General features: G+C 47.8%; 1 protein-coding gene across 1 annotated transcript in view; it reads right to left on the bottom strand.

Moving 5' to 3' along the window:
• The window catches only part of PATL1 (PAT1 homolog 1, processing body mRNA decay factor), a 230,223-nt gene that overhangs the window by 37,484 nt on the left and 165,378 nt on the right, over window positions 1-27,361 (bottom strand). The window contains exons 14-16 of the mRNA XM_075349144.1: window positions 25,648-25,793; window positions 20,828-20,987; window positions 20,600-20,740 (exon numbers count right to left, since the gene is read on the bottom strand). Coding sequence (XP_075205259.1) covers window positions 20,600-20,740; window positions 20,828-20,987; window positions 25,648-25,793 — 447 coding nt within the window. The remainder of the gene's footprint in view (window positions 1-20,599; window positions 20,741-20,827; window positions 20,988-25,647; window positions 25,794-27,361) is intronic.

Genomic DNA, 27,361 nt, shown 5'->3' with positions numbered 1-27,361 from the left:
AGGTAAGGAATCACTGCCAACCCCTGGAGGTGCAGAACCGCAACCACTGCTGCCATGACCTTGGTGAATACTCGAGGGGCCGTGGCTAACCCGAAGGGGAGAGCCACGAATTGGAAATGTTCCTCTCCGATTGCAAAACGTAGCCAACGCTGGTGTGAAACTGCAATTGGCACATGCAGATAGGCATCTCTGATGTCGATGGATGCCAGGAAATCTCCTTGGGTCATTGAGGCAATGACTGATCGCAGAGACTCCATGCGAAAATGCCGCACCTGAACATGCTTGTTGAGAAGCTTGAGATCCAGGATGGGCCGGAAGGAAGCGTCCTTTTTGGGGACTAGGAAGAGATTTGAGTAGAAACCTCTGAACCGTTCCCGGGCGGGAACCGGTACAATTACTCCGTTGGCCTGCAAGGATGCCACGGCATGAGAGAAGGCGGCGGCCTTGGAGCAGGGGGGAGTTGACAGAAAAAAATCTGTTTGGCGGGCTGGAAGAGAATTCTATCCTGTAGCCGTGGGAGATGATATCCCGCACCCACTGATCGGAGACGTGTTGAACGGCCGGTGGGCGGAGCCGCACTGTCCCTCTGCATGATTGACATGCGAGGGCAGTGAAATCGAAAGTAGGCCTCCGGCGAAGCCGGGGCCTAAATTTAAGCGATGCGGCCGGCGCGCAGGCACCATCGGCGCGGTTCTCAGGCGACAACCAGAGAACCGGCCGGAAATGTCAGAAAGGTTATACAGCACACTCTCCCACCATAATAAAGTACCGGGACCCCCCGAATATAAACGTCTCAGGTACTTAGCTTGCTGAGACGCAGGGTTCCAAGTCCCTGGGGATGAGTGCTCCGTCCAGCAGGATCCTGAAGGGCTGCGGATGGAGACCGGTCTCCTGCAAAGCAAGGAGAACCGTGCTGGCTCCCACTTCAAGCCAGAGCCCGAGGGATGGTGAAGGAGCACGGCATGTAAGGCTCCAGCCTTGGAATCAACCTTAACAGCACCGCCGACACAGTGGGGTGAGAAGGGACATGCCGGGAGTCCAGGCTTGGACCCGCTTTTCTTCAAAAACTTTCCAAAAATGAAAAATCAGATGAGAATGCATGTGTGGATGTATGCCTCCTGAACACAAAGCAATGAACTGGCTAGATCTGGTTATCCAGGGGGTGTATATGCTCAGAGGGAGGAGCTACACTTTTGAGTGTAGTACTTTGTGTGTCCTCCGGAGGCAGAAGCTATACACCCAATGTCTGGGTCTCCCATAGGAACGATAAAGAAAAAAAGATTTTGGGTACTCATTGTAAAAGCTCTCTCGTAGCCTTCATTGGGTGACACAGGAAACCATGAGTGTATGCTGCTGGCTCTAGGAGTCTGACACTATGCTGTAAAAAAAAAAAAAAAAGTTGGCTCCTCCCCAAAAGTATACATTTACTGACCAGAGCTGAACTAATCAGTTAGTGTTAAAGCAGTAGAATCCAGGAACAGACTGGTCCCACTGAAGTATTAAGAAGAGGGCGGGTGCTGTGTCTCCCAATGAAGGCTCTGAGAAAGATTTTACAGTGAGTACCCAAAATCTTCTTTTCTCTATCGCTTCACTGGGGGACACAGGAAACCATGGGACGTCCTAAAGCAGTCCCCAAGGGTGGGAAGAGAAGAACTCGAAAATAGGAGCCGCACAGGCGAGAATCTCTGACTGGAACCTGTCTCAGGACACTGTAAAGAACCCTTTCCGGCTAGGTGTGAAATGCCGGTAAAAATGCCAAGACGACGGGTCCTGTGAATACCCTGAAAGGGGAGTTGTTAGGCAAGTAAAACACAACTGAGAAGCTGAAGAGAGAAACCCGGCAGCTATGCCTGGGAAGACCTTAAATGTAAGGGAAGAGAAACAGAGTACCAGAGAAGGCACTTTGGATGCGTATTCTACTAGGGTTAAAAATGGTAGACCCTAGGTTTAGAAGAAGAGAGTAGAAGAGCAAGAGAAAGTTCTTTATCCTCTATGGAACATGCACCCAAAGGAAACTGGAGAATTCCAAAGAACCTGAAAGTAGTGATTTGACCAAAGGGAACAGAATATCAACCTGAAGGCAGGGTAAAACAGGATGGAATCCCCCCTTATTTAGAAAAAGGTCAGACATTTCTGAGAAATTCCTCTGGAAGATGAGAGGGCCATGGAACCTAAAGTAAATCAAGTAATCAATTTCCCAGATGATGTTGGACAGAAATGAGAAAACTTTAAAGTAAGACAGTGGGCATCTACTAACGCGATGGCGGGTGATGCCAAAGTGACCCACTCAGAGTTCCCATATCCTAGATATGAAGGTACTTGATACTGGAGAAGACCTGGAAGCTCGAGATCTTAAGAAAGATCTGTCTCGAAGGTACTTGAAACTTGAGAAGACCTGGAGGCTCAAGATTTGAGAAAGATCTGGCTCGATTGAGGGAACATTGAGGGAGAGAGATGGAGCTATTAGAAGGTGAAACCCTCTATGGAGGGTGAAACTCCTGCGCCTGTGAATTGCAATGTGACTTGGGCTGTAAGACCCATTTTAGAAGGAAGCGAGAACCCCCCCCCTAAAAAAAAAAAAAAAAAAAAAAAAAGACTTGGAGGAGGGTAAGAAGTCGTAAGGAAGGTAGGGACCTTGCCTACACTATATCGCTGGCATAACCTTATCTGGCCAGAGGAGCGATCCCCCCTAGCCTGGAAAAGACTGTAAGGAAACTGAAAAACTGACGAGAAAAACAAGGCTTCCTGTCGAATCCAGGAGTAGCGAAGTAGAGATATTCTCTATGCTGCGAGGGAGAAACGACCAAGAAATACCTTAGGGTTAATCGAGACTGCAGAGACTCAGATTGCGAAGCGTAGACGGATACGCATATGTCTGAGTGCAGAAGCGCTGCTGACCAGTCATGGAATCCGGCAGAGTGGAGTATTAGAAGACCTGCAAACCAGTCATAGAAGAGGGTACCCGTAAGGGAAGAGCTTCGTGTAATCTACTGGAAGTCAGACAAGGGACAGGGGTGATTAAGACCATCGTTGGCCTGATACTCAGGCAGGTCATGGCCTTGATGTCAAGAAGCCCAGCATGTCGGATTGGTGCTATATGCCGTGACGTTAAATGCCAAAGTAGGGAGAGAAACAGATTAACCTTGTTGGATAATACTGGATGACCTCTGCATTCTGGACCCCCCGGGAATTCTGCCACAGAAAGTGGACAGGCAGAACGGTTTTGTTGGCTTGGGGGACCCAGGCGGTAGGAGAGGAATGAGCCCAATGACTGAGTCCTTAATATCTTGTGGGGGACTAGAAAGAATATGGATTCCTGTTAGGGAAACTGGTCCCCCATAGAATCAATGCTTGTCATAAGATCTTGTCCACTGTCCTTAATGGTCAGGAACCGGATCCGAGAAGGAAAAATAGTCGATGCTTCATCTGTCCCCTGCGAAGGAACTGTTGAAAACCCGATCTCCGTAAGAGAGAATGTAAATACCAACCTACAGACTTGAAAACTTACATGCCACGAGCAATAGTATAGGGCAAGATAGGAGGCAGTCTAGACCGAAAAATAGGAGGGTACCAGGAAGAGTACAATGAACCCCCTACGTCATGCACACACGCCAGCATTGAGGTCCTGCACAGGCGCACTATAATACTTTGATCTGCCCTGCTCAGGGCAGATCAAAGTGCGCCTGCGCAGAACGTAGGACACGTCACGCACCCAGTCTTCATAGGGACGACGAAGATGGCCGAAAGAGGAGGGTCCGCACCCTGTGAACGGAGACACCCATCAGACCCATCTGCACCGGCATCAGTTAAAAAAGTAACCTAAGTGTGGTGTCATTTTCCTAGGTTAATTTACCAAAAGGGAATCTCTCCCTGAAATGCCCGTATGGCAAACATTCAGGATGATTAAAATTTGCATTAAAGAAGTTGTCTTAAGTTCTGTTTCAGAAGGACACAGCTTCCCTGCCTCCAGGCTTCCTGCTTGCTGATAGGTGGTGTGCTACTCGAAATGTGCACTTTCATGTTCTTGTTGCTAGAAGTTGCCCCTTGACAACCATTGACCGATTTTTCCCAAAACGCCAACAGACCTTGTGCCCCCCCATAAAAATTACAGCCATTTCTCCACACAGTTCTGCAAGACCAAGTTAAATATGCCCAATATCAGAGAGATAGACTAAGTAATTTCTGTACAAAGCACCCACAAATCCTTTTAAGTCCAAATGTCTAAGAAAAACCATTAAAAAATTTCTTCCTGGCTCTGACGACTCTTCTCTAAATTTCACAACAAACAAACAATCTTGGAAAAGACCAGGTCTGTGTCTGGGATCCAAGATCTGATCACTGATAAATCCCTGCGCATTGACTAAATCAAATCCAAAGTTTTCATTTTGCTTAAATTATTACCTCCCAAGTGTATTATAATCAAGCTGAGAGAAGGCCATAAAGACCTAAGACACTTGATTTCCTTCAAAAGCCCATTTTCACCATAAATCCGTGCAGCAGCTCTTTTCTTGGCCCAAAAAAAACAAATGAATGACCTACTAGCCACACTGTTATTGTACCTGAAATAATAATTTTCTCAAAAATTCAAATTAAGAGAAGACTGACATAAATCTTAAAACGGCTTAATTCCCATCGACCGATCCCCATAATCTTTCTTGCTGATAAAACCCTTTTAGCTGCTTCCATAGCTGCTCCTATACGAAATGAGAGTGATGACAACTTTGAATGACCCAAATTTAGTCTAATCAAACATTTTTTAAGAATCGCATTAAATTGAAAAACTGTTACTGGATCACCATTCTGATGCATAAGAAAAGCCCCGTTCGATCATGGTCTAATTTTTAACCAAGCTTTAACATTCATAATAGGACAAATAACTGAATCTCATCCTAAACAATAATCTGAGATCCTACCCCATTCTGATCTGATTTAGAGTGTCTAATATCAATACCGATTTACCATTGACAGAAACATCTGAAACTAAGGCTAGTTTCACACTTGCGTTGGGTTGAATCCGCTGGGTCCGTTGCTGCGTCGTTTTGATGCATCCGTTATTTTTGTGTTGTCAACGGATGCAACGGGTCCGTTATTTCACAGGAATCCGTTTGCTGATTCCTGTGAAAGAACGGACCCGTTGCATCTGTTTGGCGTCCGTCAAACGGAATGAGTCGGCTCAGTTTTTTTTTTTGTTTTTTTTTCATTTTTTTCATTCTTGGCATGCTCAGTAGAAACTAACAGAATCCAGCCACCATAGCGATCCATTATAACTTTTGACGGATGTAACGGAATCTGCCGCTCAGCGTCATTTTAACGCAAGCAATTAACGTTACATGCTGCGTTCCTTCCGCTCGGCGGAAGCAAAGCAGCATTGGCCATTTTGGCACAATCCGTCATCCATACAAGTCTATGGGAAACAGCGGAATCAGTTAACGGAGTCCGCTGTTTTACCAAAACGGCGGATTGCAACTGAAGGAAAACAACGCAAGTGTGAAAGTACCCTAACAAACTCGACCCTCTAACTTTACTAACTCGCTAATCCTAAAAGCACCAAAATATGCTAAAATAAACACCACTCTATAAACCGTTGTTTCAAAAACATCTCTACAAATAAAAGATAATACAAACATAAGGAAAAAAAGACACTCAGCGAAACCAGCCTCCAGCTGTCCAGTTTCCAAATAGACTTTCTAAGACCCTTCAAAGATTGCTGTACCAGAAAATAACTCTTAAGCGATAAAATACCCCGAAGCTTCAAGAAAAGAGATACACCTGCTAGAATATTAGAAACCGAGCCATCAGCCAACTTCTTTTGAACCAAAAATTCCAAAGCTATTTTTGCATTTCTTTGAAAGAAATCAAAACTGAATAAGCCATAAAATTTTGTCCATTCAAACCATGCAGCCGAGTAGCTGGGCCATGTTTCATCAGCTAAAAAACTCCTAATACAAGATATTGCCCCATCACAACAGTCCATAAATGCCTCGGGCATAGGCACCCCAGTAGATTTGCTTCTGATGCCAATTGGCAGAGCTCGTCCAGTTGCTGCCAAGAGAGTTAGCTATCTTATTACTTCTACCCATCTCATACAGAGCTTTAATCCAAATATTTTTTAAGCAAGTTAAAATTAACCTCCTCCAAACTCTGATACCCCAACTGGACTTAAAAGACATTGTATTCATTGAAAAAAAAAAAAAAAAAACTAAATTCTTGTTACTTGACAGAAATAAGATTCTACTATTAGCTAATTTTTCACCCCAAATATCAAATACTAAAATTTGGAAACAAGGATATTGCAGTACTACTACTATTACCTATGACACTATTAGCAATCCATGAATCATGACATCTCTCAATCAAAAATTCCCTTTGAACCAAAACACCAAAGCCATACTGGTCATCTCCAAAATATACTTGTAAAGAATGAGACGATTTGAATTCTTGTTGCCAAACAGATTTACAATTAAAATGTCTACAAAAATCAAGTCACATAACTAAATCCTCCTTTAACCCTTTCACGACCAGCCGATTTTGCCCTTTCCGGTTTTTCTTTCGCCATTCTTCTTCTGAGAGACGTAACTTTTTTATTTTTCCGTCAATATAGCCATATAAGGGCTTGTTCTTTGCGGAGCGAGCTGTACTTTTACATGAAACCATGAGTTTTACCATATAGTGTACTGGAAAACAGCAAACAAATTCCAAATGAGGAAAAATTGCAAAAAAAAAAAAGTGTGATTGCACGATGGTTTTTGAGATATCTTATTCACCGTGTTTACTATATGGTAAACCTTGTGTTGCGATGCCTCAGGACGGTACGAGTTCGTAGACACCAAACATGTATAGGTTTACCTTTATCTAAAATCGGTTAAAAATTAAAAAAAAAACAGAAGTTTGTCCAAAAAAAGTGGTGCATGTTTTGCGCGATATTCCGTGATCCATAGCTTCTGATTTTTCAAGATTTGGGGCTCAGTGACTGCTTATGTTTTGCGTCTCGAGCTGACATTTTCAATGGTACCAGTTTTGCTCAGATGCTACATTTTGATTGCCAGTTACTGCATTTTGCCCAAAATTTGTAGAAACCAAAACACGTAATTTTGGCGTTTAGATTTTATTTGGTGCTATGCCATTTACCAATCAGATTGATTGATTTTATATTTTGATAAAATCGGGAGTTTCTGAACGCGGCAATACCAAATGTGTATTTTTTTAACCCTTTAAGTTTCAATAGGGTGAAAGGGGGGTGATTTGAACTTTTAGTTGTTTTTTTTCATTGTTCAAAACTTTGTCTTACTTTTTTTTATTTTACTAGTCCCCCTAGGGGACTATAAGGATCAGCAGTCTGATCGCTCCTCCATATCTGCTAATCACAGCTACATAGCTGTGAACACCAGATAGGCTCATCTCCTGTCTCACACAGCTCTCGACTGGATGAAACAGGAAGTGAGTCATGTGAGCTACAGGAGTCATCACATGACCCTGTGCTACCATGACAACCATCGAATCTACATGATCACGCCACATGACTTCTGGTGTTGGGCGGTGAGTAAACTTTAACCGTGACAGTGTTTATAATGGTGCTGTCACATTTTGACAGTGCCATTTAAGGGGTTAACAGGTACAGGCAGATTGTGGATCTGCTCGTGTCTGCTAGGCACACGTCAGCTGTACAAACCAGCTGACGTGCGCAGATCCCCCCAGCTGCTCGCGGCAGCCAGGTCATTAAGGGGTTAACTGTTGCGTCAGACGAATATGAGCACCTGGTAAAGTTAGTCCTAGTTGCTTCATATAATCTTCTAGTAAAGACTCTTCCCATTGGAAAAATACCCAAACTAAAATTTTAACAGACCTAATAACGATTGCAGCTTCCTCGACTTAGTTTTTTTCCTGCCAATCATAGATAATAACTTGAATTCCAACTTATCCTGGGGTAACCTACACTCCATTTTCTCAGAAACAAAGGTAATCCCAAGAAATTCCATACAATGACGGGGCAACGTCATTTTTCACGGCTAAAGGAAACCCCAAAGAAGAAGGGAATTTTGTTTACTTACAGTAAATTCCTTTTCTTCTAGCTCCTATTGGGAGACCCAGACAATTGGGTGTATAGCTTCTGCCTCCGGAGGCCACACAAAGTATTACACTTTAAAAAGTGTAACCCCTCCCCTCTGCCTATACACCCTCCCGTGCATCATGGGCTCCTCAGTTTTGGTGCAAAGGCAGGAAGGAGGAAACTTATAAATTGGTCTAAGGTAAATTCAATCCGAAGGATGTTCGGAGAACTTAAACCATGAACCAAAGAACAATTCAACATGAACAACATGTGTACACAAAAGAACAACAGCCCGAAGGGAACAGGGGCGGGTGCTGGGTCTCCCAATAGGAGCTAGAAGAAAAGGAATTTACGGTAAGTAAACAAAATTCCCTTCTTCTTTATCGCTCCATTGGGAGACCCAGACAATTGGGACGTCCAAAAGCAGTCCCTGGGTGGATAAAGAAGGGAATTTTGTTACTTACCGTAAATTCCTTTTCTTCTAGCTCCTATTGGGAGACCCAGACGATTGGGTGTATAGCACTGCCTCCGGAGGCCACACAAAGCATTACACTAAAAAGTGTAAGGCCCCTCCCCTTCTGGCTATACACCCCCAGTGGGATCACTGGCTCACCAGTTTTAGTGCAAAAGCAAGAAGGAGGAAAGCCAAGAACTGGTTTAAACAAATTCACTCCGAAGTAACATCGGAGAACTGAAAACCATTCAACATGAACAACATGTGTACCCGAAAAACAACCAAAAATCCCGAAGGACAACAGGGCGGGTGCTGGGTCTCCCAATAGGAGCTAGAAGAAAAGGAATTTACGGTAAGTAACAAAATTCCCTTCTTCTTCGGCGCTCCATTGGGAGACCCAGACGATTGGGACGTCCAAAAGCTGTCCCTGGGTGGGTAAAGAAATACCTCATGTTAGAGCTGCAAAGACAGCCCTCCCCTACGGGGAGGCAACTGCCGCCTGCAGGACTCTTCTACCTAGGCTGGCGTCCGCCGAAGCATAGGTATGCACCTGATAATGTTTGGTGAAAGTGTGCAGACTCGACCAGGTAGCTGCCTGGCACACCTGTTGAGCCGTAGCCTGGTGTCGTAATGCCCAGGACGCACCCACGGCTCTGGTAGAATGGGCCTTCAGCCCTGATGGAACCGGAAGCCCAGCAGAACGGTAGGCTTCAAGAATTGGTTCTTTGATCCATCGAGCCAGGGTGGCTTTGGAAGCCTGCGACCCTTTGCGCTTACCAGCGACAAGGACAAAGAGTGCCTCCGAGCGGCGCAGGGGCGCCGTGCGGGAAATGTAGATTCTGAGTGCTCTCACCAGATCCAACAAATGTAAATCCTTTTCATACCGATGAACTGCATGCGGATAAAAGGAAGGCAAGGAGATATCCTGATTAAGATGAAAAGAGGATACCACCTTAGGGAGAAACTCCTGAATGGGGCGCAGCACTACCTTGTCCTGGTGGAACACCAGGAAAGGAGCTTTGGATGACAGCGCTGCTAGTTCAGACACTCTCCGAAGAGACGTGACCGCTACCAGAAAGGCCACTTTCTGTGAGTCGAGAAAGTGACACATCCCTCAGAGGCTCGAAGGGCGGCTTCTGGAGAGCAACAAGGACCTTGTTTAGATCCCATGGATCTAACGGCCGCCTGTACGGAGGTACGATATGACAAACCCCCTGCAGGAACGTGCGCACCTGAGAAAGTCGTGCTAGACGCTTCTGAAAAAACACGGATAGTGCCGAGACTTGCCCTTTAAGGGAGCCGACCGACAAGCCGTTTTCCAACCCAGATTGCAGGAAGGAAAGAAAGACAGGTAACGCGAATGGCCAGGGAGATACTCCTTGTGCAGAGCACCAGGATAAGAAAATCTTCCACGTTCTGTGGTAGATCTTAGCAGAAGTGGACTCCCTAGCCTGTCTCATGGTGGCCACGACCCCTTGGGATAATCCTGAAGACGCTAGGATCCAGGACTCAATGGCCACACAGTCAGGTTCAGGGCCGCAGAATTCCGATGGAAAAACGGCCCTTGGGACAGTAAGTCTGGACGGTCTGGTAGTGCCCACGGTTGACCGACCGTGAGATGCCTGTCGCCAGAGCTCTTTGATCGTCATGAAAACCGGGACCTTGCTGTTGTGCCGATTCGTGAAACCCGTCCGGGTGCAGAGACCATTCTCCTGCGTCCACGCCCTGGTGACTGAGGAAGTCTGCTTCCCAGTTTTCTACGCCCGGGATGTGAACTGCGGATATGGTGTATGGTCTGTCTTCCACCCCTAGCAGAATCCGGCGGACTTCCTGGGAGGCTCGCCGACTGCGTAGTCCGCCCTGGTGGTTGATGTATGCCACCGCTGTGGATTGTCCGACTGAATTCGGATCTGTTTGCCTTCCAGCCACTGCAGGAAGTCTTGCAGGGCAATATACACTGCCCAGAGCTCCAGACAATTGATCTGAAGAGTGGACTCCTCTGAAGAGAGTCCTTGATCGTCTGAGAAAGGGGGACGTTCCTGTGTAGGGACATCGACTTCCCCTCCCATTAGCGAAGAATGTTCTATTGAAGTGGACGCAGATGAAACTGCGTGAAAGGGACTGCCTCTGGATGAGGTGTGTCCTTGAAGGAGAGACTGCACCCCCCGTCTAGTGACCGCTGTTTGTCCAGTGGAAGCTTCACCATCGCTGAGAGAGTGTGAAACCCCAAGCTAAGATATGCCAGCGATTGGGTTTAACTTTGAAAAGTTGAGGACCCACCCGAAACTCTGGGAAGTCTCCAGCGCCATGTTCAGGCTGTGTTGGCATGCCTTTTAAAAGAGTGCCTTGACAAGTAGATGGTCTAAGTAAGGGATCACAGGGTGACCCTGAGAGTGCGGGAGTGGTCCCACTGCTGCCATGAACTTGGTGAAAACCCGTGGGGCTGTCGCCAGACCGAAGGGTAGGGCTACGAACCGAAGATGCTCGTCTTCAATAACGAATCGTAGCAAAACGCCGGTGCTCTGGAGCAATCGGCACGTGGAGATAAGCATCCTGATGTCTATTGATGCTAGGAAATCTCCTTGAGACATTGAGGCAATGACGGAGCGGAGGGATTCCATCCGGAACCGCCTGGTTTTCACGTGCTTGTTGAGCAGTTTAAGGTCCAGAACGGAACGGAAGGAGTCGTCCTATTTTGTCACCCCGACCAGATCGGAGTAAAAAGTGTCTCTCGTTCCTGAGGAGGAACCGGGAATACGACTCCTACTGCCTGCAGAAGAGCCTCGGCTCGGCCGGTGAGGAAGTTTTTGCGACAAACTGTCTCTCACCCACCGGCCATTGACCTGTGGCAGTTAAATGTCGCTAAAGCGGGGGAGTCTGCCACCGACCGCGGACGCGGAGAGAGAGGGCTGAAAGTCATGAGGAAACCGCCTTGGTAGCGGTTCCTCCGGCTGCCTTCTCCGGGCGTGATTGAGCCCGCCAGGAACCTGCGCCCCCTCTGAGCCTTTTGAGTCCTGTTGGACGAGGGCAATTGGGACGTGCCCGAGCCTGGGAAGGACCGAAACCTCGACTGTCCCTTCTCCTGATGGGTCTTGTTTGATAGCTGGGGTAAGGAAGAATCCGTACCCTTGGACAGTTGAATGATTTAATCCAACCGCTCACGAAACAGTCTGTCACCAGATAAAGGCAATCTGGTTAAGCACTTTTGTGGAAGCAGCATCTGCTCCAATCCCTTAACACTAGGAGCGTAACAACACGGAGTTGGCGGACGCCACTGACGTACGGCTCGTAGAGTCCAGGACAGCATAAACAGCTTGAGTCGCAATGCCGACATTGCGAGGTGAAGGACGCTACTGCGGCCAAGATGTACATGTGACCGCGTCCCTCTGCGCAATACTAGCTGAAATAGCTTGGAGTGCATCTATGGCTGCGAATGCCGGGGCAACCGACCCGCCGATAGCTTCATAGACAGATTGCAACCAGAGGGCTATCTGTCTGTCAATGGCATCTTTAAGTGAAGTCCCATCTTCCACTGCAACTATAGATCTAGCCGCAAGCCTGGAGATCGGGGGATCCACCCTTGGAGCGCTTGAGCACGTCAGGGGGGAAGAGACAACGCGTATCCTCAATACGGTTGGAGAAACGCTTATCGGGATAAGCGTGGTGGTCCTGGACTGCTTCTCTGGAGTCAGAGTGACCAGAAAAGTACTCAATATACGCTTGAGATACCGAAATAGGGATTTCTTCTGCTGTGAAGCTGACCCCTCCACTGGAGGAGTTGAGGGAGAAATACCCAACCTTCCATTGATGGACGCTATAAGATTATTCACTATAGCGTCACCATCCGGTGTATCCGGATTGAGAGCGGTCTCAGGATCAGAGTCCTGAACAGCTACGTCTGCATCATCATACAGAGAGTACTGTGATGAAGTCGAGGGCCGTTCTTAGGGAGCTCGCTTAGGCCGTCTGGGACTGTCGTCCGTGTCAGAGCCTGCACCCTGGGATGCATGGGACCCTCCTGGAGCCATGATTTGTTTCGAAATCAGGGTGGCCAGGGGCATTGAATCAACATTGCCCAAGGTCTGTCTGGACTGCAAAGTCTGTAAGATGTTAGTCATAGTCACAGACAATATATCAGCGGAAACTGCAACTCCGTCCCTGTCCCTGGACAGGGATCACAGGTGGTTCTTTTGGCCACCTGTAGCAGAGACCCCGTTGAGTAATTGCACACACTGGGGGTCCTGGAACAGTATCGCATGCAGTACAAGCAGCATAGAAAGCCTGTGCCTTGGCACCCATGCTGTTTTTTTTTTTTTTTTTTTTTTTTTTTTTTGCTGTTGCTGTCTAGCCATCTAGGAGCATTAGCCAAGAATAGCGACCGTACAGTGCAATGTATAGCATACAAGCATGAAGTACAATAAACACTTCAGCACATGCAGTACAAGGAGCATAGAAAGCCTGTGCCTTGGCACCTTTGCTTTTCTGCTGCCGTTGTCTAGTTATTCAGGAGCATTAGCCAAGAAAAGCGACATACAGTGAATGTATAGCATACAAGCATGAAAATAACCACTGCAGCACATGCAATCCAAGCAGCATTGAAAGCTTGTGCCTTAGCACTCTTGCTTTTCTGCTGCTGTTGTCTAGTCATCAAGGAGCATTAGCCAAGAATAGCGACATGCAGTGAATGTACAAGCATGAAAATAAACTCTGCAGTACATGCAATCCAAGCAGCATTGAAAGCTTGTGCCTTAGCACCATTGCTGTTTGCTGCCGCTGTCTAGCCATCTAGGCGGGTAGACAGCCAAGAATAGCCCTTACAGTGCAATGTAAAGCATACAAGCATAAAGGACACACAACACTGCAGCACATGCAAGACAAGCAGCATATAGAGTCTGTGCTTTAGCACCCCTGATCTTTTGCTGCTGTTTCTAGGTCTGCATCCTGAAGAGCGACCGTACAAAAGTACAACAGGACACTTCGGCATTAGTGGGTCAGCACTTTAGTTGCCGCTTACCGCCCGCACAAAAGCGGGTGTGTGGCGCCGGAATCCTGTGCTGGTAGCTCAGCGCTTGTCTCCGTTTTCCCGCTCTGCGTGCCGGAATGGCTGCCGGCGTCCAGAGGAGAGGGGCGGGCCGAGGGCGTGCCCGAGACAAGAGCGGGAACCCGGCGCCCACTGTGTCTAGTGAAGGGGGCTGGAGAATGCAAATAAGGCTCCAGCCCTCGGCGCTGCTATAGAACAGCGTCTCTCCCTTTCCCTGAGTGACAGGGTGGGGGCGGGAACGAAGCGGCGCTAGGCCGCAAAAGCCGGGGACTAAAGTTAGAAGCGCCGCCGCCGTAAAAGCGCGGTCGGCGCGTCCCCGGCGCACTACAAGTCGCAGCTGCGCCGCCGCTCCAGGGGCGGTCGGCGCGGCGGTCCCCACACGTAAAGTCCCCCAGTAATCTGCAGGGACTATAAGCCCAGCGCACAGCGCTACAGTCCCCGGCGCACTAGCACACCCAGCAAGCCTGGGGTGTGCGTGGCCTGCCATACGGGGACACAGAGTACCTGAAAGTTGCAGGGCCTTGTCCCTGAACGGCACTCCCGCTCCACATCCAGCAGGTTCTATGGGTCTGTGGATGGAGCCCGGCCTCAGGGCTTGGTGGCCGGAAAGATCCCACTTCCTCAGAGCCCCTCAGGGGGATGGGGAAGGAAAACAGCATGTGGGCTCCAGCCTCCGTACCAGCAATAGGTACCTCAACCTTACAAACCGCAAGTGGGGTGAGAAGGGAGCATGCTGGGGGCCCTATATGGGCCCTCTTTTCTTCCATCCGATATAGTCAGCAGCTACGGCTGACTAAACAGTGGAGCTTATGCATGGATGTGTGCCTCCTTCGCACAAAGCAGAAAACTGGTGAGCCAGTGATCCCACTGGGGGTGTATAGCCAGAAGGGGAGGGGCCTTACACTTTTTAGTGTAATGCTTTGTGTGGCCTCCGGAGGCAGTGCTATACACCCAATCGTCTGGGTCTCCCAATGGAGCGCCGAAGAAAGAATACCTCGATAAAAAGAGCCGAAAAACGGCCCCCTCTTACAGGTGGGCAACCGCCGCCTGAAGGACTCGCCTACCTAGGCTGGCATCTGCCGAAGCATAGGCATGCACCTGATAGTGTTTCGTGAAAGTGTGCAGACTAGACCAGGTAGCCGCCTGACACCTGCTGAGCCGTAGCCCGGTGCCGCAATGCCCAGGATGCACCCACGGCTCTGGTAGAATGGGCTTTCAGCCCTGAAGGAATCGGAAGCCCAGAAGAACGGTAGGCTTCAAGAATCTGTTCCTTGATCCACCGAGCCAAGGTTGACTTGGAAGCCTGCGACCCCTTACGCTGGCCAGCGACAAGGACAAAGAGCGCATCAGAACGGCGCAGGGGCGCCGTGCGAGACACGTAGAGCCGGAGTGCTCTCACGAGATCTAACAAGTGCAAATCCTTTTCACATTGGTGAACTGGATGAGGGCAAAAAGAAGGTAAGGAGATATCCTGATTGAGATGAAAAGGGGATACCACCTTAGGGAGAAATTCCGGGACCGGACGCAGAACCACCTTATCCTGGTGAAACACCAGGAAGGGGGCTTTGCATGACAGCGCTGCTAGCTCAGACACTCTCCGAAGTGATGTGACTGCCACTAGGAAGGCCACCTTCTGCGAAAGACGTGATAGAGAGACATCCCGCAGCGGCTCGAAAGGTGGTTTCTGAAGAGCCGTTAGCACCCTGTTAAGATCCCAGGGTTACAGCGGACACTTGTAAGGTGGGACTATGTGGCAAACTCCCTGCAGGAACGTGCGGACCTGCGGAAGCCTGGCTAGACGCTTTTGAAAAAACACGGAAAGCGCCGATACTTGTCCCTTGAGAGAGCCGAGAGACAAACACTTGTCCATTCCGGATTGAAGGAAAGAAAGAAAAGTGGGTAAGGCAAACGGCCAGGGGGTAAAACCCTGATCAGAGCACCAGGATAAGAAGATCCTCCAAGCCCTGAACTAATGCGTCCGCCGCCAGAGCTCTGTGATCTTGAGACCGTGCCATGAATGCCGGGACTTTGTTGTCGTGTCGAGACGCCATGAGGTCGACGTCCGGCGTTCCCCAGCGGCAACAGATCTCTTGAAACACGTCCGGGTGAAGAGACCATTCCCCTGCGTCCATGCCCTGGCGACTGAGAAAGTCTGCTTCCCAGTTTTCTACGCCCGGGATGTGAACTGCGGAGATGGTGGAGGCTGTGGCTTCCGCCCACAGCAGAATCCGCCGAACTTCTTGGAAGGCTTGACGACTGCGTGTGCCGCCCTGGTGGTTGATGTACGCGACCGCCGTGGCGTTGTCCGACTGTATGCGGATCTGCCTGCCCTCCAGCCACCGATGGAACGCCTTTAGGGCTAGATACACTGCTCTTATCTCCAGAACATTGATCTGAAGGGAGGACTCTGTCGGAGTCCAGGTTCCCTGAGCCCTGTGGTGGAGAAAGACCGCTCCCCACCCTGACAGACTCGCGTCCGTCGTGACCACAGCCCAGGATGGGGGCAGGAAGGATTTTCCCTTCGACAACGAAGTGGGAAGAAGCCACCACTGAAGAGAGGTTTTGGCTGCCAGTGAAAGAGAGACGTTCCTGTCTAGGGACGTCGACCTCCTGTCCCATTTGCGGAGAATGTCCCATTGAAGTGGACGCAGATGAAACTGCGCAAAGGGAACTGCCTCCATTGCTGCCACCATCTTCCCTAGGAAGTGCATGAGGCGCCTCAAGGGGTGTGACTGGGCCCGAAGAAGAGAGTGCACCCCTGTCTGCAGCGAACGCTGTTTGTCCAGCGGAAGCTTGACTATCGCTGAGAGAGTATAAAACTCCATCCCGAGGTAAGTCAGTGATTGGGTCGGTGTCAATTTTGACTTTGGGAAATTGATGATCCACCCGAACCTCTGGAGAGTCTCCAGAGCAATGGTCAGGCTGTGTTGACATGCCACCCGGGAGGGTGCCTTGACTAGGAGATCGTCTAAGTAAGGGATCACCGAGTGGCCCTGAGAGTGTAGGACCGCCACCACGGATGCCATGACCTTGGTGAAGACCCGTGGGGCTGTCGCCAGGCCGAAAGGCAGTGCCACAAACTGAAGGTGTTCGTCCCCGATGGCGAAACGCAGGAAGCGTTGATGCTCTGGTGCAATCGGCACATGGAGATAAGCATCCCTGATGTCGATTGATGCTAGGAAGTCTCCTTGGGACATCGAAGCGATGACAGAGCGGAGAGATTCCATCCGAAACCGTCTGGTTCTCACGTGTCTGTTGAGCAGTTTGAGGTCCAGAACGGGACGGAATGATCCGTCCCTTTTTTGGCACCACGAACAAGTTGGAGTAAAAACCGCGACCACGTTCTTGAAGGGGAACGGGGATCACAACTCCTTCTGCTTTCAGACTGTTCACCGCCTGAAAAAGTGCATCGGCTCGCTCGGGGGGCGGAGATGTTCTGAAGAAACGAGTCGGAGGACGAGAGCTGAGCTCTATCCTGTAACCGTGAGACAGAATGTCTCTCACCCATCGGTCTTGGACATGTGGCCACCAGGCGTCGCAAAAGCGGGAGAGCCTGCCACCGACCGAGGATGCGGTTTGGGGAGGCCGAAAGTCATGAGGAGGCCGCCTTGGAGACGGTTCCTCCGGCGGTCTTTGGAGGACGTGACTTAGACCGCCATGCAGAAGAGTTCCTCTGGCCCTTCTCTGGCCTGTTGGACGTGGAGGATTGGGACCTGGCTGAGGGCCGAAAGGACCGAAACCTCGATTGAATTTTTCGTTGCTGAGGTCTGTTTGGTTTGGACTGGGGTAAGGACGAGTCCTTTCCCTTGGATTGTTTAATAATTTCATCCAATCGCTCGCCAAACAAACGGCAAACCGGTTAAGAACTTCTTGGAAGCAGAGTCTGCCTTCCATTCGCGTAGCCACATGGCCCTGCGGACTGCCACCGAATTGGCGGACGCTACCGCTGTACGGCTCGCCGAGTCCAGGACGGCATTCATGGCGTAGGATGAAAATACCGACGCCTGCGAAGTCAAAGACGCAACTTGCGGAGCAGAGGTACGTGTGACCGCATTAATCTCAGACAGACAAGCTGAGACAGCTTGGAGTGCCCACACGGCTGCAAAGGCCGGGGCAAAAGACGCGCCTATGGCTTCATAGATGGATTTCATCAGGAGCTCTATCTGCCTGTCAGCGGCATCCTTGAGCGATGAACCATCTGCCACTGATACTACGGATCTAGCCGCCAGTCTAGAGACTGGAGGATCCACCTTGGGACACTGAGCCCAACCCTTAACTACGTCAGGGGGGAAGGGGTAACGTGTGTCATTAAGGCGCTTAGTAAAGCGCTTGTCCGGAAATGCTCTGTGCTTCTGGACAGCATCTCTGAAGTTAGAGTGATCGAAAAACGCACTCCGTGTACGTTTGGGAAACCTAAACTGGTGTTTCTCCTGCTGCGAAGCCAACTCCTCTATAGGTGGAGTTGGGGGAGAAAGATCTAGCACCTGGTTGATGGACGCTATAAGGTCATTTACTATGGCGTCCCCTTCAGGTGTATCAAGATTGAGAGCAACGTCAGGATCAGAGCCCTGAGCTGCGACCTCCGCTTCATCCTCCAGAGAGTCCTCAAGCTGAGACCCCGAACAGCGTGATGAAGTCGGGGAAGGTTCCCAGCGAGCCCGCTTAGCCGGTCTGGGACTGCGGTCCGTGTCGGAGTCCTCCCCGTGGGACCTAGGTGTCACCCCAGGAGCACTCTGCTGCGCAGACCGAGAGGGGCCTGGGGGCGATGAACTCACAGTGCCCGGGGCCTGTGTAAGTACCGATCTGGACTGCAAGGCTTCTAGTATCTTAGCAGACCATCTGTCCATAGACTGAGCCATGGATTGTGAAAGCGACTCAGAGTTTTTCAGCCAAAACTGCAAACTCTGTCCCTGCCACCTGGACAGTGGAAGCCGGCGGTTCTACCTGAGCCGAGGGTCCCACCAGTGCCCGAGGCTCCGGCTGAGTGAGTGCCACAGGGGCCGAGCATTGCTCACAGTGAGGGTAGGTGGAACCTGCAGGTAACATAGCCGCACAAGAGGTACAGGTTGCAAAGTAACCCTGTGTCTTGGCACCCTTGCTCTTTGCGGACGACATGCTGTTGTCTCCTCTGAGAGTGATCACTGAGGGTATATAGCCAAAAGCAAAACAATGCGGCCGAACAGAGAAAATGTATACAAATATATATATATATATATATTTGTATACACACACACACACTTCGGCACCCTAGGGGGGCCAGCACCGGGCACCAAAGCGGTTGTGTGTCCACCAGATTCCCTGCCTGGGCCTCCCAGAGCTGCAGAGCTCGTTCTGAAATCCTCCACCGGCAGAAGTGATTGTAAAAATGGCTGCCGGAGCTCTCAGGGGAGGAGGGAGCCGTGGGCGGTGACTAATAAAGTGCGGGAATCTGGTGCCCCACAGTGAGCAGTGAGGGGGGAGGAGGACACCTAAGTATGCTCCAGCCCTCACTGCCGACGTCCAGTCGACCGTCCCGCCCTTACCCCTGACTGGCAGGCCCGGGGGCGGGAGTTATGGTACTAGGCCGCATGAAGCCGGGGACTAAATTTAATAACGCGGCCGGCAAACAGGCGCGGTCGGCGCGGTAGTCCCGGTCGTCACAAAAAAACAGCAGCCGCTGCAGCGTCTGTGACACAGGCGCTCCATGCACCGTCCCCAAGGGGACACAGAGTACCTTTTTGATGCAGGGCCTGTCCCTGATGATACCCAGTCTCCTGTCCAGCAGATTCCCCCAGGGGCTGCGGAGGGAGCCCGGTCCCAGTGAATGGTGACCGGTTAGGATCCCACTTCTCCCAGAGCCTCTAAGGGATGGGGAAGGAAAAACGGCATGTGGCTCCAGCCTCTGTACCCGCAATGGGTACCTCAACCTTAACAGCACCGCCGACTTAGTGGGGTGAGAAGGGAGCATGCCGGGGGCCCTGGTGGGGGCCCTCTTTTCTTCCATCCGATACAATCAGCAGCTGCTGCTGACTAAAATGGGAGCTTGAGTGAATGTGTGCCTCCTTCAACACAAAGCATAAAACTGAGGAGCCCGTGATGCACGGGAGCGTGTATAGGCAGAGGGGAGGGGTTACACTTTTTAAAGTGTAATACTTTGTGTGGCCTCCGGAGGCAGAAGCTATACACCCAATTGTCTGGGTCTCCCAATGGAGTGACAAAGAAAAACATTATCTCCCTAAATTTATTCAACAACCCTAAACAATCATCTGAATTTGCTATACTAAAACAAAAAAAATCATCTAAAAAGTGCAACAACTTGCCTTCCCGGTACTACACTTCAACCACCCAATGTAAAAATGATCAAATTGATTCAAAATAAAAACAAGAAAGGGATAAACTCGTAGCTTAAACATGACAAAAAATACTGCTAAAAGGACATATGAAGAAATGCGTCCGCCTCTAACAGTTGTACACCTGCTAATCAGTTAAATGTTACTATCAAATCTGTGACAATTGCATTTACATTGTGTTGGCAGGAAGGCGTGCCACTTTAACCACCCATCGACGTTCCAGTTGCATAATCGCGAGGCACCAATGGCTTGTCGTAACAACCAAGGGTCTGCTGAAGAACCATGTGCCAGTTGTGACGGTACACCTGTAAAAGCCAGCCCGTGGCTGGCGTTCTTCAGAAATCGTGATTTTTTTTTTCTATATATGCAATACTTTGGTATTGCTGTATATAGCACAAGATAGTTTTACTGCATAATTATTCTAAAACTACAAAAATCAGGATTCAGATAAATCCACCGGCAAAGTCAGACTCCCTGCATAAATGTAGTGTGATAAGGGGTTCACTTATATAGTTAACATGGTTAAAAAAAAAAAAGATAATTGTGGAAGTTCAATCTGGGGGACAGTAAAGGATGAAGAGAAACTACCATTCCTGAGATCCAGTCTGCCCCAGAAGAACCAATCTTTCCATCCGGATCTCAATTGTTGATCCATTGGACTAAACATTCAGAAAAGAACTTAACACATTTATACATTTATGTTTTTTTCTTCTACAGAAAAGCCTTACCTTATTCTGGAGCAGAGCTGTAAGTTGCTGTTGAGGAGACGTAACACCAGATCCACAGAGACACTGCAGTAGGGACGTGACACCTGATCCAGACAGCTGGCTCACCACTTGGGCACAGGGAACAGACAGGCATGGCAAAATCTGGGAGACATTGGTTGTTACAAAATAAATTAGCTTGAAACATGCAAAAAAATGGAGATTTGTAAATGTCTAGTAAAGAATTGACACCTGATCTTGAACATCCTTCTTGATGAGGAAGGGCAAGCTGTGTGCTACAGTGGAAATCAATGAAGTGCACTGCTGCAAAGGGAAGAAAGGGAGAATCCTTCCCACCAAGCGCTTTCCCTTTCTAATGCACATGATCTGAACAATATGTTCCTCAGTCGCTCTGTGGGCAAAGTTAAAATAACGATTAAGCAAACAATATTTAGCTAACAGAAATACTACACTAGCTAATGTGTGTCTAATTTCAATGTGGAATTGCCATTTGTTTCTTTAACCTAAAACTACAAGTAATAATGAAGGCTGACAAATGGGTAGGTTACAGTCCATTGCTAAGCTGACCACAGTCTGAACCTTCACTTTTAAAGTCAAGTTATAGCCATAAAACTGGCAATACGTGAGGGAGGACATTTCCAATACATGTTTAATGTAATTGTGATCTCTTATCAGTACTAGATAAACAGTGAACTATAGTAAAAGGAATCTTTCACCAGTTTTTGGTATATAATTTGCGAATAGCAAGCTGTAGTGTCCGAGTCCCTGATTCCAGCAATGTGTCTCTTAATGGGCTGTTTGCTGCAGCTTTGCATGGCAGCAGGTCTACTAGTCCTCTAGTGACAAGTCTCCTGCTGATTAGGGCTCAGCGGATCCGGACTGTAAAAGTCCGGATTGCGTGGTTTCAAAGATTTCCGAGTGCACGATGCGGATCCAGCACTAGGTAAAACAATTAAAAAATAAAGCAAACAGAATTAAAACAGCGTTTTATACTTACCGAGACTCGGTGTCATGACGGTACACTGCTTCCAGATCACGCATTCACTTCCTGTACTGCGCAATAGGCTCATCGCATACACACAGCTTTCAGTGTTTTACCCGCCCACCGGCCGTCCTGTCTAATTGGCTGCAGGCAGACGCGCCCCCAGCCGGTGACAGTATCTGCCTGCAGTCATCGCTCATCACGGCTCAGTCATAGGCTACACTCACAGCCAGCAGTCGTGCTCTATTGTCGCTAGCTGTGCGATATAGCAGAGCTGGATGTGTCCTTGTGGGACCTCATGTGGATTACGTGGTACCTGCAGGGTGTTGGGGGTTAATAAAGTGGTGAAGGAGGGTGCGTTTGTGTATTTTATTCTAAATAAAGGATTTTTTCTCTGTTTGTGCTTATTTACTGTCATGTACAAGTTAATGATGCAGGTATCTCAGATGCCTGTGCAATCAACCTAGGATTTAGTAGCAGCTGTGTGCTGTTATTAACCCCTTATTACCCAGATTGCCACCGCACCAGGGCACCGAGAAGAGTCGGTATAGCACCGGGATTGTCACATCTAATAGATGCGGCAATACCGGGAGGCTGCAGGCTGAGAATACCAGTCCCCAGTCGGTTTTATCTTGGCTGGGGATGACAATTAGGGGGGACCGTGTGTCGTTTTTTTTTTTTTAATTTATGTACAGTACAGACCAAACGTTTGGACACACCTTCTCATTCAAAGAGTTTTCTTTTTTTTCAGGACTCTGAAATTATTGATTCACATTGAAGAGATCAAAACTATGAATTAAAATATGTTGAATGAAATACTTAAAGTGTGAAATAACCGAAAATATGTCTTATAATCTAGTTTCTTCAAAGTAGCCACCTTTTGCTGTCATTACTACTTTGCACATGAGCTTCAAGTAGTCACTGGAAATGGTTTTCCAACAGTCTTGAAGGAGTTCCCAGAGATGCTTAGCATTTGTTGGCCCTTTTGCCTCTCCTTCTTAGTCAAATAGCGCTTACACAGCCAACTAAACGTAAACCGGATGGAATAGCATGCCGCTGCAAGATGCTGTGGTAGCCATGCTGGTTCTGTATGCCTTCAATTTTGAATAAATCCCCAACAGGGTCACCAGCAAAGCACCCCCACACATCACACCTCCTCCTCCATGCTTCACGGTGGGAACCAGCCATGTAGAGTCCATCCATTCACCTTTTCTACAAAGACACGATGGTTGGATCCAAAGATCTCAAATTTGGACTCATCAGACCAAAGTACAGATTTCCACTGGTCTAATGTCCATTGCTTGTGTTCTTTAGCCCAAACAAGTCTTTTCTGATTGTTGCCTGTCCTTAGCTGTGGTTTCCTAGCAGCTATTTTACTATGAAGGCCTGCTGCACAAAGTCTCCTATTAACAGTTCGAGACATGAGGAGGTGTCCCCAAACTTTTGGTCTGTACTGTATTTATATAATAATAATAATAATAATAATAATAATAATAACAATAAAAGAAAAACCACATGCGATTTCTCTTAGGCCAGAATCACACTTGCGAGGGACCCGCACGAGTGTGACATCGCATCACCGGCACAGCCACACACACTGACAGGAGCGTGCATGTGTTTCTGTCTACATGCACGCTCACCATACAGACCCGCCGACACTTGCACTGCTTTCCACGCCCACCGGCCGTCCTGCCACCTGTGATTGGTTGCAGTCAGCTGACATGCTGCCACTCAGGGTGGGGGCGTGTCTAACTGCAACCAATTACATGCGCCAGTGGGCGGGCAAAACAATGAATATTGAATAGTCCGCTCCGGAAGGGAAAAGTGTGACCCGGAATAAGTTTTTGTCGCCATGACATCGCCTGGGTGAGTACACTACCCCCATATCCCTTCCAATGTTTTGTTTTTTTTTTTTTGTTTTTTTTTTAATTGAGCAGTGATCCACCTGTCCCGATTTTTAGCCAATTCAATCAGCTCTACAGGTGATAAAACATTCAAAGAGCAGAAAAGGAAAGAAACTTGTCCAGCCTAATTATCCAGGGAATCCGGATTCAGGTAAAACTTAACTTTTATTCTCAGTGTAAAAACAAGCCGCCATGTGAATACACGACAGTGTCTTTAGAACATGGTCTGCAGCAGACTACGCGTTTTTATCTGGATTCCCTGGATTAAGCTGGACGAGTTTCTGTCCTTTTCTGCTCTTCGCTACGGTGTGTGTCCACCCGTCTTTGTGCCAAGATCCCCAGGCATCAAGCCACAGGAATGAACATTTTATGGCGTAAGCTGGCTTGATACTATTATCATACTATTATCATACTGATAAAACACTGCATCAAAACTACAGCCAGGTGCCCAGTAAGAGAACACTGGAATCAGGTTATTTGCCCCTACATTATGACGTTCTCAGATTAGGTGGCAAATTCCTGGAGACAAATTCCCTTTAAAAGGCAACACTTTTGAATGGGAAATGTGCAATGCTCTGACTTGATATTTTACTACTCAACTTTGTGTACACAAACTTAGTTATTTTTATTTAATAGACAAAATTGCAATCTGAAAGCCCAAATTAATAGGATAGAACTGGTTAAAAGGGAATCTGCCCCCACATTTCAGCTATCTAAACTATTAATATAGGAATACAGGTTATAGCCTGCTAAAAACCCCAAACCATACTGTACATGTATGCCTCATATCAGAGGCCTTGCTGTGGATAAGGCTGCTTTCACACTACATCTTTTTAACATGCGTCCTGAACGGTTTTTTGCTGCAAAAGCGGATCCTGCTTTTACAGCAAAAAATGCATGCAAACGCATGTGTTACTTTGCAGGATCCTGTCACTGGATGTTTAGGGGCGGGCATTGGAGTCATGTGATCGGGAGTGATGGGAACTAAACGTGCCAGACTGGGAGCCGGCTTCTGACAGCTGCGAGGCTCGTAACCAAGGTAAACATCGGGTATACTTGCTTGGATACCCGATATTTACTTTGGTTACAAGCGTCTGCAGCTGCTAGGAGCCGGGCTCCCTGCACACGTTACCAACGTAAACATCGGGTAAATAAGATAAGTGGTTACCCGATATTTACCTTGGTTACGAGTGTCCGCAGCTCTCAGGTGGGGGAGAGAGACAGGAGAGGGAGGGGGAGAGAGACAGAGGTAGGAGAGAGAGACGCTGATCACGGGGCTGGCTTCTGGGCATGCTCAGTAGAGCAAGCAGGATCCTGCCTATCAGCACGCCAGCGTTCACATGCGTTTGCGTGCTGTTTAGTCAGGATCCAGCAATTTGCAGAAGTTGGACGCAGCTCAAAAACGCTACAAGTAGCGTTTTTGAAAGATGTTAAAAAACTGCAAGTCGCTGGATCCTCACTATAACGCACGCAAACGCAGGTGAACGCATGTTAACGCGAGTCCATTGCAAATGCATTGAAATGAAAACGCATTTGCACTGGATCCGTTTCTGCGTTAAAAAAACGTTCAGGACGCATGTTAAAAATACGTAGTGTGAAAGCAGCCTAAATCATCTTTTATCACTTTATTTAAATGACCTCTTCCAGGCTATGAGAAGGACGCTGCCTGGACCAGAGACTAGTCTATATAGGATGCGTCTCTGCAGAGTGGTATGTGATTATAGCTGACACATATGCAGACTCCTCTCCGCTTTCATCAGGCAGTCGGTGTGATAATATTGCTGCAATACAACAAAGCTTCAAAAATGTGTTTACAAGAACACAAATGTCATCTCTCCTGTTCGGTGTCATTGCTTGTCTCACACTGGTAATTCCACCTTCTATATAAAATAATCTCTGGAGACAGTTATCTGCCCCATAGCTTGGTTCATTTAGACAAACATGGATTTCTTGGGAATAAAGCATGAGATCGCAGTCATCAAGGTCTCATTTTGTTCAGCTTCCTATGACATGCATGCCCATATAGACAGCTTAGGAGGAGATTCCCTTTAAACTAATCTAGCTGAAATGTGAACACGTCCAGTGCAACTAATCACATTCCAGCTGTACATTACCCCATTGCACTAGATTTCATAAATCTCTCAATGAATTAGTCAACTAATTACCTCTCAGTTCCTTCTTTGACCCTGAGGATGTCACAGAGCTGCTGCACCTTCTGCCTGCGCTCTTCAGTCAGTGCTTCCCGCTCGTCTTCACAGCAGAGGGAAAATCGACGTTCAAAGTCCTCCAGCTCTAGCAGTACAGAAAATGCCTACAACAGAGGGGTCAGGCTTACTGAACGGCTCAAACTAAAGCACTTTCTGTAACCTCAAACGTCAGAGAGGTCAGTGAAACCTGGCCATGTGAATATGCTATACATAAAGACGTGCCTGCCAGATAAAGGCAATTTAGTAGAACCCAGAGCCATAGCTTATACACAACTAAGGCCAAGTTCACATCCTGTAATTACATGTTAGAATGGATCCTGCAGAGATTGGTTGGGAAAAAAAGTTGTGCAAACACCTTTTTTGTCCATTGTTGAAAAACTGATGTCTGCAAGATCCGTTTGTTTGGGGTTTTTTTAACACAGAAGTCTATGGAGAACAGATCTGTTAAAGGGAATGTATCGTCAGAAAAAAAAAAAATTCAATAACTGAAAAAATGTAACTTAATACTATTTTAAGGTTTTGTTTAAATATTTTTTTTTTTAATTGAGCAAAATATAAAAAAAAAAATTAAAAAGTTTGATATTTTCCACTGTTAAACACTAGGGGGAGCAGCTTCTGAAATCCTACAGAAATCCAACTGTAGAAAAAAACTCAGATTACAGCTGCAGTAAAGTGGGCGGAGTCTGCTCTCCTGTGTGTGATGGCACGCCTCCCCCTCCTAATCTGAGTGTTTTCAACAGATAACAGAGAATGCCATGTAGGGACACAGTGCAGAGCCATTTTGTTGGTGACCAGAAATGTCTAAAGTGTCACCAAGGACAGCAGGAGTATCACACAGGATAGGATTAGATACACAGCTCAGCAGACAGTATCACAGGATAGGATTAGATACACAGCTCAGCAGGCAGTATCACACAGGATAGGATTAGATACACAACTCAGCTTTTTTTTTTTTCAGGTTTTTTTCTGTGTTCGTATTACATTTACCATTGTTCTATATTGAGAACCGCTTAATGATTACCTGTCTGACTTTTCATTGATGTGATGTCATATCCTTTTTACACACCTTTTTTCCTTTAAATCCCCACCTTGTGTGTTGTTATATTATGGATTGGGACTAAGAGCGGTGAACGCTCGAAACGCGTACCATCTACCCTACCCCTCAATTTCATGGGAATTTTTATTGCTCAGGATGTGATCTTATCCCTTTTTTAATGCATATCTAATAAAGACCATTTTATTGAACTGGACGTGGATGCTGGAACCTTTTTTTTTTTCCCCGTTTGGAAACTTCAGCCTGGTTGGCTTACCTCCCATGCACCTGTCCTCCATTCAAGCCTCCATCAGAGTGGGTGAGCTGAACTTTTTCTTTTTCTCCAGTTTACAGCTCAGTAGACAGTATCACACAGGATAGGATTAGATACACAGATCAGCAGACAGTATCACACAGGATTAGATACACGGCTTAGCACAGTATCACACAGGATAGGATTAGATACACTGCTCAGCAGACAGTACCACACAGGATAGGATTAGATGCATAGCCGTGCAGACAGTATCACACAGGAGAGGATTAGATACACAGATCAGCAGACAGTATCACACAGGATTAGATACACGGCTTAGCACAGTATCACACAGGATAGGATTAGATACACTGCTCAGCAGACAG

This window comes from Anomaloglossus baeobatrachus, chromosome 5 (assembly GCF_048569485.1).
Source record: "Anomaloglossus baeobatrachus isolate aAnoBae1 chromosome 5, aAnoBae1.hap1, whole genome shotgun sequence".
Classification (NCBI taxonomy): Eukaryota; Metazoa; Chordata; class Amphibia; order Anura; family Aromobatidae; genus Anomaloglossus; species Anomaloglossus baeobatrachus.
Note: the sequence above shows the minus strand (reverse complement) of the source record. Positions and strands in the feature narration are given on the sequence as shown.